We start from the raw sequence: 13297 nt of genomic DNA on the forward strand, positions 1-13297 counted from the left end.
GGAAAACGTACCTCTGCCACAGGCCTGTCCAAGGGAAGAGAGGTCTTGAAACCCGAGTTAATCCATTTGGGTGAAATTTTAGGCAGAAGATGAAGTTCTTGGCCGAGGCGCCTGTGGGTGTGGTTGTCAGTGTTGCAGAGCGAAACCGTCTTTGTTCTGTCCTGAGAAGATGACGAGGGAGGGGCTGATTACCAGGCGTGGCCCAGGGGTCCTTGGCGGCCCATTCCCCACTCAGAGAGGGCCAGTTGCGAGTTCTTCCTGCCTCAACTGTTGAACGAGTCTCAGGGGGAAGTTCAGCTCCTTTCCTACCTTTCCGTGATCGTATGGGCCAAGTGTCTCCCTGCGGGTCCCGGACGGCCGTGGTGTCATCGCACCAGTGGGCTTGCCGGCTGCCCTTAGATGTGGTGGTGCGGGACCCTGGGTTGAACCGAGGCAGCCCTGGAAAATGCCCGTCGTCTGGAGGTTGGCTGGTTGCCCTAGAAAAAGCACGTGGGATAGAAGCCCAATTGGGCTTTCTTGCCCCTGGAGATCCTGAGGTTGACCGGCTGGCTGGCTTGCCCTCCGCACACCCTCCCACGAGGGGCCCCAGCCTAGGTGGAAACAGCGCGCTGAGGAGACCGGGCGATGGCTTTGTTCGGCCACGCGGAAGCCGTCTCCTTCCCACACCACGGACGGTGCCTCTGGGTCACTGCGCCGCAGGGACGTGACGGGGCAGAGCAGGACTCGTGCCCCGCTTGGAGACAGACCTCCGCAAGCGGAGAACAGGCCCAGTGAATGGTGACAGGAGCACACGCGGCCTCTTCGAGCGCCTCTGCTGGGTTCCTGCCCTTGTCCGTGTCCGGCTGCGCCCCGCCCTGTAACTGGCAGCTTAAGTGTCGCTTCCTCTCCGTGGGCTCTGCCTCCTCCCCCGACCGTTATCCCTGGCTGAGGACTTCGTTGTATCTGCACAGTCTGAATTCACGGGGCCATTCCCCCTCCCCCGCCTCCGGAAATACACGTCCCCTGAGTCCAGAAGCTGCCTGGCCGGCTCGTCTGTGTCTCGCCAGAACTGGCCCGTTGTGGGCAGCCCCTAACTGCCTTCTGAGCAGAGAGGTGAAACCCCCGTTACTTTGGGGTACGTGCCATTGAAATGCACAGTGGCAGCGGGCAGAAGGAAGGCCTGCCCCGGAGAGCCGTTGGCACGGGGTGGCTCCTGTCCTGGGTGTCGGTGACCAGCCCTGCCTGAGCCCAGTTGGTAGGACCCGGTGTGGACGAGCGTCGGCCTGTCTGGGAGCAGCTGCTCCTGGCCTCCTCCTCCTGCTCTTGTCCTGGTCCCAGCCCTCCGTCACTCCCCGCTGGCTCCCCACTGCAGTGTTGACCCCACCAAGATGCCGCACGGCATTCCTGTGCCGTATCCCCTCCTTCTCCCAGGCCCGGCTCTCTGATGGAGGGGGAACCAGAGGTACGCGCTTGGGTCTGGAAACAGCCTGCCTTCGCTGGTCCTTTGGCTTGGTCCCCTTTAGTCAGCCCTTGCAGAGTCGCCTCTGGCCTCACAGAAAGCGTCCATCCCAGGGGGGTGTTTTTCCCCATTGCTTACAAGCCCTCTCATAGCACAAGTGAACCACCTGGATGTTTTGTGAGCGGGAGATGCGTGGTTTGGCTTCTACCTCGAGAATCTGCATTCGCCGTCACCCCTAAGGGTCCCCGTACCCAGCAGGCTCCCTGTCCAGAGGCCCCTCCCGCACACCTGCCACCTCCTCCCTGCAGCCCTCCTGGCCTTGAATTGCCAGAACAGCTGAGTGGGAGAGTCTACAAGCCAAGTGCTTTTCTCGTCTTCGTGGTGCCTTGTCCTGCCTTTTCTTCTCTCTTAGATGTCCAGTCACTGGGACTCGTGACTTGATATGCGGAGGAGTAAGCCCTTAAACTTCTTTTGCCTAAACCACACAATTTGTGCCCAAGATCTTGAATTACCTTTATATGTGTTTGGTGTGCTCCCAAATTACCTTTCAGATGCAGATATGTTTCTGGAAATGCTGCTTTGCTCCTGTGGTGGGGGTGGGATTTTGCACATGGGCACCCTGGCTTGTTTGTGGAGTGGAGGCTGAGGGTCCCCGATGGCCAGTCCCTGGGGAGCCTTATTTCGTATTGAATCAGCAGTCTCTTACTTGCTCCGGAAGCCACACTTAACCCCGGCCCTACCTGTGGCTCTGTCTCTGCCCGGGCGTCTCTCAAAAGAGTGGGTGGAGCCCGCAGAAATGGACCCCTCTGTGTGAGGTTCCTTCCTCCTGCACCTGCCGAGTCTGGCCGTGACCATTCCTTCCATCAGGGTTCGAGGAGCACTCAGATTTGTGGGTCTTCGATTTGCCTTTCCCAGCAAGTCCTCCCCTCTCGGGTGTGTCCGTCCTTCCTTCTACTCATGTATTTGGTTCTGGGTTTGTATCTTACCTGCCATCTGGTTAATAGAATTTGGTGTCCTCCATGTGGAAAAGGGTGGGCTATGTGTTTTGTTCCAAACCTGCTTTTGTCGATCGCTCTCACACTGGCAGTGTGGCCTTTCAGACCGCGGGACAGCAGCCACGTCCCGTCCCCAGTGGACAGTCCACGGCGCTCCTCTCGGGCCCCCACACGTACAAAAATCCTTTGAAATGTTTTCTTGGCAGGTGGTATTTTGTATTTTCTCCCGTTTACATCTACCTGTTCCTTTTATATCTAGATACATAGTATCTCCTACGAAAGGTCTCCCTCTGGTGGTTCAGGGTTTTCACTCTGCAGGGGCCCGGCTCTCCTCTGCTGTGTGGCCTCACAGAAGCCCAGGAAGCAGCTGCCTGCCCCGCATTTGAGGAGAGTCCACACCAGATCAGGCACAGAGAGAGAGCAGGCCACAGTCCTTACCCTGAGCCGGGGAGTCCGGGAGCTCTGAGAGTGGACAGGTTTCCTCGCTCATCTGGTGGCAGACCTTGCCCGACACGATGCGAGGCTGTTTGTGATCCTGTGTTTACCCCTCGTGTGGCTGGTCGTGCACACCCCCCCCCCCAGAAGGATGACCGCATCCGTTCCGGGGTGCTGTTCTGACCCCTGCTTTATCGCCTTCTAAAACCAAAACGCTTCTGAATTCCTAGACCACATCTGGCCCCAGGGGTGTTGGGTAAGGGGTCATAGACCAGGATTGTCACCCCCATTTTACAGATGCAGCACCTCTGGCACAGTGTCCGTGCCCGCCCCCCCCCCCATGGTGCCGACACGTGGTGCCCACTCACCTGCCTTAGTGCTGGGGCCGCTGTGGCGGAAGTGGCTTCTTGTGTAGATAATATGCAGGCATTGGTTTGTTGTTCTGTTTTGTTTTTATTAAAGCAAGATAAAGACGTGCACAGAGATGTCAAACTATGTTACCGTTGTCGACACGGTCAGGGGTTTTTTTGATGTTTATTCTTTTTCTTAGATGAAAGTCTTTTCTTTAAATTTTTTTAATGTTTATTTTTGAGAGAGAGACAGAGTACAAGCGGGGGAGGGGCAGAGAGAGAAGGAGACACAGAATCCAAAGCAGGCTCCGGGCTCCCAGCTGTCAGCACAGAGCCCGACGCGGGGCTCGGGCTCATGAACCAGAGATCATGACCTGCGCCGAAGTCGCGTACTTACCCACCTGAGCCCCCCAGGCGGCCCGTATGTGGTCATATTTGGCATATCGCCTCCGAGGTAGTTTTCCACTAAAATCATGACCACTCGTTGAGCGCTCACTGCTCAGGTTTTCTGTGAGCACCGTGAGCGCAGCGCCTGGCACGGAGCAGCCTGTTCTGCTGGAGGACAGACAGTCCGGCTCAAGTGGGGCCTGTGTCCGTGGTCACACTGCCAGGATTCAAGTCCAGTCTCCCCCCGCAGTCCTATTTTGTAACGCCAGTAAAGTGCAGTGTGCCCTGTGTGTGTTTCCCTGAGTGGGCACTGGTAAGGAAACACGAGCAGCCTGGTGTCCCTCAGTTCTGAAAACTCCAGAGAACCTTGCCCACCCCCTGAGTTCCACGTGGGGCTGTTAGTCTGTCCCGGGTGGGGGTCGCCGAGAGCCTCACGGGTGGTGTCCCAGGTGTGCACCCAGCAGGTGCACCCCGGACCCCTAGGGCCTCTCCTTGTCCTCTGCTCTCCGCTGTGTCAGCTTGTGGCCCTGTGACCAGGAGGTCTGAAAGACACACGTGATGTGACAGCCGCAGACGACTGAGTGGTGTGGATTTGGCTGTAGAGACGTCGTTCTTGACCTGTGTTTGCATGAGACTGCACAGTTGAAGTCATTTTAATTAACCATCACTTGAAAAGCCATCGTACTAAATAAACGAGTGGTTAGTTGAAATTTCAGCTGTTGGGGTGCCTGGGTGGCTCCGTTGGTTGAGCGTCTGGCTCTTGATTTCAGCTCAGGTCATGATCTCACAGTTTGTGAGTTCGGGCCCTACGTCAGGCTCTGTGCTGACAGCTTGGAGCCTGCTTGGGATATTTTCTCTCTATCTCTCTCTCTCTCTCTCTCTCTCTCTCTCTTTCTGCCCCTTGCCCACTCTTTCTCTCTCAAAATAAGTAAATAAACTTAAAAAAGAAAAAAATTCACGGTATTATATCGCTGAGTGGTCTATTCATTGTTCTTGTTTGTTTTATAATTAGAGAAGAGACCATACGTCCGGCACATGACAGGGAAGCCCTCTGTCTCCTTCCTACCGGGGGTGGGGACTAGACGGCGGCAGCCAGTAGGTAGATGCCGTCTTGTGTTCTTTGGGTCGACGTTGCGTCGTGCACGCCTCACGTGTGGTTCGAGCGTTCTTAGCCCTGAGCCTTCTTGGCAGCCGCACGGAACACAGCTCACGTGACCGTTCGCCAGTCTTAAGATGGGCGGGCCGGTCTCCTCCCTGCCCTGGCAAGTATTGAAAGTAGCAGCTTTGCAGAAATACCTCTTTAAATCTGATCCAGTGCGCTTACCGGGAGCCCTGACCCATGCAGGGCCACCTCCTGGGCTCCTCAGCTCAACCCCTGGGCCTCGATTTCCAAGTAAAGCAGGAGGACTTGAATGGGGTGTAACCTTTCAGAAGAGTTTTGTTTTCCTAATGAGAAAGAAGAATCTGCCCTCGATTTGAGCAAATAGCACCTGAGGTGTTAGTCTAGCAGCCATCGGCGTGAGAGCAGTTGTAAAGAGAAGGTGCCCGGGGCACCAGGGGGCTCAGTCCTTGAGCGTCTGACTTGATTTCCACTCAGGTGGTGATCTCGAGGTTCGTGCTTCGTGGGATCAAGCCCCGCGTTGGGCTCCGTGCTGACCGTGTGGAGCCCGCTTGGGATACCCTTTCTTTCTCCCCTTCTCTGCCCCGCCTCCTCAAAAATAAATGGGGAATCATCTTAAAAAAAAAAAAAAAAAAAAAAAAGATTCTAAAGGACCAGAGGAGAGAGATGTCCCATCATGCCGCAGGAAGCAAACACATCTCTGAGACCTAGGAAATCCTCCTGCGGTTGGACGTGGGGAGGTGGTGCTTAAAGGGTATGGACTTCCACTTAGAATGTGAATATGTTCTGGAGGTCTAAAAAAAATTCTTGAATAAATTATGTAATCTTTTATTTATCTAATTTTTAAACATTTATTTTTGAGAGAGAGAGACGGAGAAAGACAGGTCGCGAGCAGGGGAGGGGCAGAGAGAGGGAGAGACAGAATCCGAAGCAGGCTCCAGGCTCCGAGCTGTCAGCCCAGAGTCTCAAACTCACGGACCGAGAGATCATGACCTGAGCCGAAGTCGGCCGCTTAACCGACTGCGCCACCCAGGCGCCCCAGTTATTTAATCTTTTAAAAGAAAGAAATTATTCTGTTGGCTCTTAAGGGATATAACTTTCAGGCATTTGTTCTTTTCACTATAAAATGTTTTTTTATTTTTATTGTTTTTAACGTTTATTTGTTTTGAGCGAGTGGGGGAGGGGCAGAGAGAATCCCAGGCAGGCTCTGCACTGTCAGCACAGAGCCCAACGCAGGGCTTGATCCCACGACCATGAGATCGCAGCCCGAGCCAACGTCAACGGTCAGATGCATAACCGACTGAGCCACCCAGGTGCCCCATAAAATGCTTTTTTCATAAGTAAATATTTTTCAGGCAGAAGTTATACAAATATTCATGCTTTAAAGATAAGCCATCCTGAATCCAGGGTTTGACCTTAGTATTTTTCATTCAACAAATGTTTGCTGACCATTTGCTATAAGCCCAACACTGTGCTTGGACCGGTGTCACAGTCCTGCCTGGTCTGAACCCCTGTTCAGTCAGGCGGGACCGTGGCAGCCGTGACCCATGCTGTGAGGACCTGTGGTGAAGGGAGCCGGGGTGGGGAGGTCCTGAGGCGGGAGACTCATCCACCGTCTGAAAATGAGGTGAGTCCGTGTTAGTGTCGGTGGAGAAGGAAGAAGAATGCGGGCTGGCTTCTGAAAGGTCACTGCCAGGAGGCCCTGTGGGGAGTTGGGAGGGAGCGGGGCACCAGTGGGGAAGTGGCTCCCAGACCAGGCGGCACTTCGGACGAGGTGGGAGACGCTTTGGTGATCCCCATGCCCTGCCCTGTGTGACCCCTTGGGTTGACTGTCCTAGAGCATCCTGGACAGGGTAGGAAGGGCTAGGACGGGCCAGGACAGGGTAGAACTGGCTAGGTCGGGCCAGGACAGGTTAGGACTGGCTGGGATGGGCCAGGACAGGGTAGGGTGGGCTAGGACATGCCAGGACAGGTAGGACAGGTAGGACGGGCCAGGACAGGCTAGGACAGGCCAGGACAGGGGGGCAGTGAGGAGCTCCCTCCTGGACCTCCCAGCAAAGATGTCAGCAGGGCACCTGCATACCCGCTTTGGGGCTGGGGGTGACCCCTGGGGATGGCGTCTCAACTGAGGGGCACAGGGGAGTGTCTGCAGGTCCGTGGTGACCGAGGCCCTGGGATAGTGGAGGCTGGACAGGGCTCAGAGCAGTAGTCCGGGTCATGGCTGTTCTTTGGAATTCCTGGGGGTGAAACCCACCCAGGCTTTGGTGTTTGTAAAGCTCCCACATTACACCAAAGCTTGGCAGCCAAGGTTAGGAGCTCTGGCCTGAGAAGGCAAGGTTCTGGGTCTGAGCCTGACCTCCCTCCTCCCCACCCCTAGACTCTTAAACTAGAGAACTTTGGTTTTGAGTTTTAAGAACAAAATATTTTGGCTTATAAATACCGTTTAAATGCACAAAGTTCTAAAAGTGTGAAGTGTCACCGTTTGCTGCCCAGCATTGCTGCCGGAGGGAAAACAGAGAAGCCTGCTTTGTACTGAGCATTACGTACTTCACGGAACGTTTTTACTTGGTGTTTTGTGTCACGCCTCGACCTTGTAGACCAGCTCTGGCTTATCCCCATCGAGGTTTGGAAAACTGACCTGAATTGCCAAGTGGCCGAGACACCAGTCTCGTGAAAATACCCTTTCTGGTCTGGGGAAGCCGTGCCTGTTGGTGGACGCCCTCCACCTCCCCTCTCTCATTAAGGTGATTGCCTTTTAAGTCCCGTTGTCCTCTGTTTCAGGATGACGATCTGGAGGAGGGCGAAGTAAAGGACCCCAGTGACAGGAAGGTGAGGCCGCGTCCCACCTGCCGATTCTTCATGAAAGGTAATTGTCTGTGGGGCCTTGTGTGGTCTTGGCTTTTCCTGGGACTGTGGTGGTGGCTCAGCCCCGCCCAGTGCCCGGAAGCCTGTGCAGGGCTGTTCTTGGGGCCAGACCGTGACCGTGGCAGGGTGGCACCGTCCTTTGCTGGTCCTTGCCTCCTTTGACTGACTTGGAGGGGCCAGCCTGGCCGTTTCCACTTTGTGGCTCCAGGCCCTCCGTGACAGCAGAGCTGTGACCACCCTGTTTATGAGTAGTCCTTGTCCTAAGGCAGACGCCCCGGGCACCAGGGGCCCTACCTCTGTATGGACAGTTGCTGCTTGTTTGTAAACGTATCCAAGTACATCCTTCATTTGGAATGGATGTCCAAATAGCAAAGAGATAGCCTCTGAGTGCAGCAAGGTCGCTCCCTCCTGGAAGGTGAGTGGTGCCAGCCACGTGGCTGTGACAGGTCGCAGACTAACGCCACGGGTGACCTGGAACGGCGGTGAGAACCCCGGTCCGTAAGGGTCTCGCGGCCACGCGGCGGTAGTTGGGGCCTATTCCTGGTCACTCCGCCTTCTCCTTGGACAGGTGGGAAGGCGTCTGTCTTTGTCTCAGCCTCGCTGGCCCTGGGCGCCCCGCTCCCTGGCCCGGCCCGCGCGTCTGCTCCGAATTTCACAAGAGCTTCCTGTACTTCTTTTCCAGATGTTGGGACAGCACTGTCCACTCCTCTCCCACCAATATCACATCCCATACCACTCAGAGGCCAGGTTAAAGGTACAGAGTATACGCTTTTCCCTCTCTGCTCCAGAGGCCAGACTTCCTTCTCCTGGATCCAGAATACTGATGTGAAGCCAGAAGAAGGAAGGGGGAGGCTCTGAGGGGCAGAGAGCGCTTGTGGATCCCAGTTCTTAGTGGCGCTCGATGAGGCTCCCGGGACCTTTGCGGACCGCGGGGGGCAGCGGTGGGGGGTGGGACAGGAGGGGCACGGTGGAGTCCCATCTTGCCGAGAGGACAGGCTCTGCACTTGACTGGTCCTCGGAGGACCCTCTGCCTAGACCTCAGTGACGTGACGCAGAGGGTGCTTGGGGCCTGGGTCAGCTCACTCCTCAGGGTGTGGGCTCCTAGCCTGTGCCGTTTACCTGCACAGTTTTGTTTTGTTTTGTTTAAGTTTCTTGATTTTGAGAGAGAGAGAGAGAGAGAGAGAGCAAGCGAGCAGGTCGGGGAGGGGCAGAGCGAGGGGGAGAGAGAGAAGCCCAAGCAGGCTCTGAACTGTCAGCACGGAGCCCAGCGCAGCACTCAGGGCTCAGACTCACGAACCGCGAGATTATGACCTGAGCCGAAGTCGAGTCAGACGTTTAACCGACTGAGCCCCCCAGGCGCCCCACGTGCGTGTTGTTTCTGCCAAGTGGAGATACTTGGACTCGTGAGTTAGACATGCCCGTGATGGGTCCTTTGCACAGCACGTGCTCTGTCCTCAGGAGGGTGGCTGGCGGTTGTCTCGTGGACAGCATAGTCACCCTAAGGACACAGATGAGTGTGTGGTATGTTTTAGAAAGTAAATTCTTAACAGTTCTTTACAAGCTTTAGTATTTGAAATATCAATATTTCAGAAAATTTTGAGCAGAAGACCTCTTTTCCATAATTACGTGGGAGTAAATGGTGTCAGCCCGCCGAAACTCCTCACGGGGAGATGCACTTACATGCGTACGTAGATGCGAACGCAGTCATTTCCGGTTGGCACCGCTGTGGAATCGTTCAGAAGCCTGGCCGGCCCGTCGGGACTAGCCGCGGGCTTCCACGGCAGGAGGAGGCACCGTCCGTCCGCGCCTCGGAGGCTCCGGTCCAGGTGCTCCCGGGGGTCACAGCCCTGAGGTCGTTTCCGGAGTTTAGCGACAGAAGCACACGGACCGACAGAGTTGGTCCCGTGTTGGGACCGCGGATGAGCATCCTCGAAGGTACCTCGTGGCACGCACAGGGCACCGTCTCCGCAGATGACTCCAGGGCCACGTGTCAGTGGGAGGGAGGTCCCTCCAGAATGCTCAGCTTGGGTTTCAGAGCCCAAGGCCAGTGGCAGGGCTCTCTGCAGAGAAATCTGAGGCCAGTGGCACCCGGCCTTCTCGGCAACTTGGCTGGGCGGAGTCAGTAACTTGTCTCAGCCTCGGTTTTTGAGTATACATTTACCTTTCCCCCTGGATTGTTGACTGACTCTGTGGAGTAGTGGGATACAGCATAGGAAGAAACGGTTGATTCTTTGGGCATGCCGAAACACATCTCTCGCTTTTTTTTTTTTTTTTTTTAGCAAGTTTTTGGGTGAAAATGTTTTTGCTTACCTGCAATTTTATAAGCTTGGTGTTCCATTGAGACAAATCGTGTAAGTTCCCTTCAGGAGCAGGAGAAGTCACTTTAGAAATAAAACAGAGTTTGTCGCGTTTGACGAAGATGGGGAGAAAGGGGACCTTCACACCCTGCTGGTGGGGACGTGACCTGGTGCAGCTGCTGGAAGACAGTCTGGCGGCTCCTGAGGACACGGGCGTGTAGGACCATACGTGACCCCATCGATTCTGCTTCTAGATCTCCACCCGAGAGAGACGAAAACGTACGTCCACCCAAAAACTTGTGCACAAATGGTCGTAATAGCAGTGTTTGAAACAGCCCACGAGTGCACACAGCGCCCGTGTCTGTCAGCTCATAAATGGTCAGACAGCGTGGTCCGTCTGTACGGTGGAATATTACTCGGCCACAAGAAGAGTGGAGTACTGGGACCACAGCACGGATGAACTGTGAGGACGTCATGCCGAGCGAAAGATGCCAGACACAAAAGGCCTCCTCGTGTGCAAACTGTCCAGGATAATCCACAGAGGCAGGAACTGGATTAGCCGTTGTCTAAACTGAGGAGCCTGGAGGGAGGGGGAGTGGCTACGGGCAGTGGGGGTGATGGCTAATGAGTGCAGGGTTTCCTTCTAGGATGGTGGTTGGACAGCCTTGCGAGTATGTGCTGAAACCCGCGAAATTGTTCGCTTTAGATTGGGACATTACACGGCATGTAAGTTATACTTAATTTGAGGTTTCTTCCTGAGAAAGTTTGTTAGTTATAGTTCTATTAAAAGATACCCCCGGATTAATCATTCGTTGCCCAAATGGGTACATTGATATTTGTGACCATTGGCAAGAAAACACAGGAACATAGGTTGAAACGTCTTTAAGCACCAGTACTTTGTTTACGATATGTTTTTACCTCTGGTGTATTTATGTTAAGTCATCGAGATGGGAAGCTCCCCCGACAGTGATGGAAATAACGTTTTCTTGAAACTATGTCCTACGTTGGGTTTCTGATTGGGCCAGCTATCAATAGTGCCCAGCCCATTCTGTGGGACAGGCCTCCTGGTCTCTGCTCCTTCCTGTTCTTTCTCCCTCTCGCTTTCTTCCCTGACCCCTCCCCCCGCCCCCCCCAATTTGATAAAATGCACCTCGTGAAATTTACCATTGTCACTATTTTTATTTTTATTTTTATTCTTTTTTTTTTTTTTTGAGACAAAGCATGAGCAGGGGAGGGGCAGAGAGAGGGGGAGGCACAGAATCTGAAGCGGGCTCCAGGCTGTGAGCTGTCAGCACAGAGCCCGATGTGGAGCTCGAACCCACAGAGTATGAGATCATGACCTGAGGTGAAGTCGGGTGCTCAACTGACTGAACCACCCAGGCGCCCCTGTAACTATTTAAACTTTTTAAATTTTTTTTTTGAGAAAGAGACAGAGCCTGAGTGGGGGAGGGGCAGAGAGAGGGAGACACAGAATCGGAAGCAGGCCCCAGGCTCCAAGCTGTCAGCACAGAGCCCGATACGGGGCTCGAACTCATGAACCGTGAGATCACGACCTGAGACGAAGTCGGACTCTCAGCCGACAGAGCCCCCCAGGGGCCCCTCCATTGTAACTCTTTTTAAGTGTAGGGTTCTGTGGTGTTGAGTACATTCACATCGGGGCCATCGCCACCATCATCTCTGAAATTCTTCATCTTGTACGAGGGAAGCTCTGTAGCCATTAAACGATAACCTCCCATTCCTCCCTCCCCCAGCCCTGGCGACCACCCTCCTACTGTCTGTGAACGTGACTCCTTCCGGTGCCCCATATCAGTAGAACGGTGCGATGGTTGTCTTTACGTGACTGTCTTATCTCACGTGGCAGCGTCCTCGGGGCCCCCCTGTGTTTTGGCGCGTGTCAGAATCTCCTTTCTTCCCAAGGTTCGTCCTCCGCCGCGTGTGCACCTACTTGTCCAACAGCGGACTGGGGTTCTTTCATCTTCCGGCTGCTGTGAACGGTGCAGATGTTTCTTCGAGACCCCGCTTGGAAGTTCTGGGGGTGTATACGGTAGACTTGCTGGGTCGTGCGGTGGCTTTAGTTTCCGTTTCTTGAGGCGCCTCCTCGCTGTGTTTTGGGGCAGCCCCGCCACGTTGTGCTCCCGACAGCCACGTCCTCCTCCCCTACGCTTGGTGTTTTCTGACTTTTTGAGAGAGAGCATCCCAGTGGGTGTGCTTCTGATTTCCATTCCCACGGTCCCGGGTGACGTGAGCATCTCTTCGTGTGCTTGTTGGCCGTTCAAAGAGGATCCCCTCCTGGGAGAGGTGTCTGTTGCCCACTTTGGAATCTCTGCATTCTCCTTTATGTTTAATTTTTTTTTTTTAATGTTAGTTATTCTTGAGAGAGTGAGACAGAGCATGAGTGGGGGAGGGGCAGAGAGAGAGGGAGACACCGAATCCGAAGCAGGCTCCAGGCTCCCAGCTGTCAGCACAGAGCCCGACACGGGGCTCGAAGCCACGGACTGCGAGATCATGACCTGAGCCAAAGTCAAATGCTTAACCAACCGAGCCACCCAGGCACCCCTCTCCGTTATGTTTAAAGCAGCAGGTCTTAAACTGCGGCCAGTGAACCCCTAGCATTTCTTCAGACTCTCTTCCAGGTCAAAACAACTTTTGTGATGCTGAGATTACTAGCAGTCAGGTGCTGGCCCCGTGCACTCGGAGTGACAGTAGCAATTTCATTTAATGGTGTCTGTGATAGAGCAGTGAGAATTCTTTTACGCTCAAGTACAGGTCTTTAAAAAAAAAAAAAAAAAAAAAAAACACCTTAATTTCCGTGCCAGAAAATTTGCCTGTTCTAAGCATGCAATTCAGTGTTTTTTTTTTTTTTTTAATTTGCCAAGTTGTGTGGCTGTCACACAGTCCAGTCCGGGAACGTCTCCATCACCCTGGAAGACCCGCAGCCCCTCAGCGCTGGTCTTTCGCACACTCGGCGAGACGATCTGGGAAGTACTCACGGAGCCCCTCTGCCGCAGTGAGGCGCAGACGTCATCCCCAGGGAGGGCGCGCGAGGTTTGCGCCGTGGGCTGGGCCAGCCGGCGTCCCCGCGGGGACCGGCCACGGTGGCCCGGAAATGAGCAGAGCCTGCCGCTCCCCGGACAGCGGCTGACGGCGTCCGTCGCTAATGATGAGGTTTGGGCTCCCGGGGTCTCGAGTGGAGATCAGAGTTTGGGAGAGCCCGAACCTCCAGCCGCGGCGTTTAGCGACCGTCGCGCGATGTCACCGACTCCCTTCTGGGCAGAAGGTCCGCTCACGGGTCGAGATAGACCGGTGGGCGCGAGTACAACAGTTGGAAGTGCTCGGCGAGAGGGTGACGGACCCCTGCACGGCGGCTGGCGGCGAGAAGCCTTCGCCGGACCGGGTCGGTGTAGTGTCGA

The 13297-nt window shown here is 54.8% G+C and overlaps 1 protein-coding gene across 1 annotated transcript in view; it reads left to right on the forward strand.

Moving 5' to 3' along the window:
* Window positions 1-13297, forward strand: part of ZC3H18 (zinc finger CCCH-type containing 18) — a 59324-nt gene that overhangs the window by 11012 nt on the left and 35015 nt on the right. The window contains 2 exon segments of the mRNA XM_047078907.1: window positions 7507-7591; window positions 8273-8344. Of these exon segments, the coding sequence (XP_046934863.1) occupies window positions 7507-7591; window positions 8273-8344 (157 nt within the window).

The sequence above is a fragment of the Lynx rufus genome, unplaced genomic scaffold, assembly GCF_022079265.1.
Source record: "Lynx rufus isolate CCGP_SWC_20201006 ecotype Redwood Valley unplaced genomic scaffold, mLynRuf1.p SCAF_16, whole genome shotgun sequence".
Taxonomy (NCBI): domain Eukaryota; kingdom Metazoa; phylum Chordata; class Mammalia; order Carnivora; family Felidae; genus Lynx; species Lynx rufus.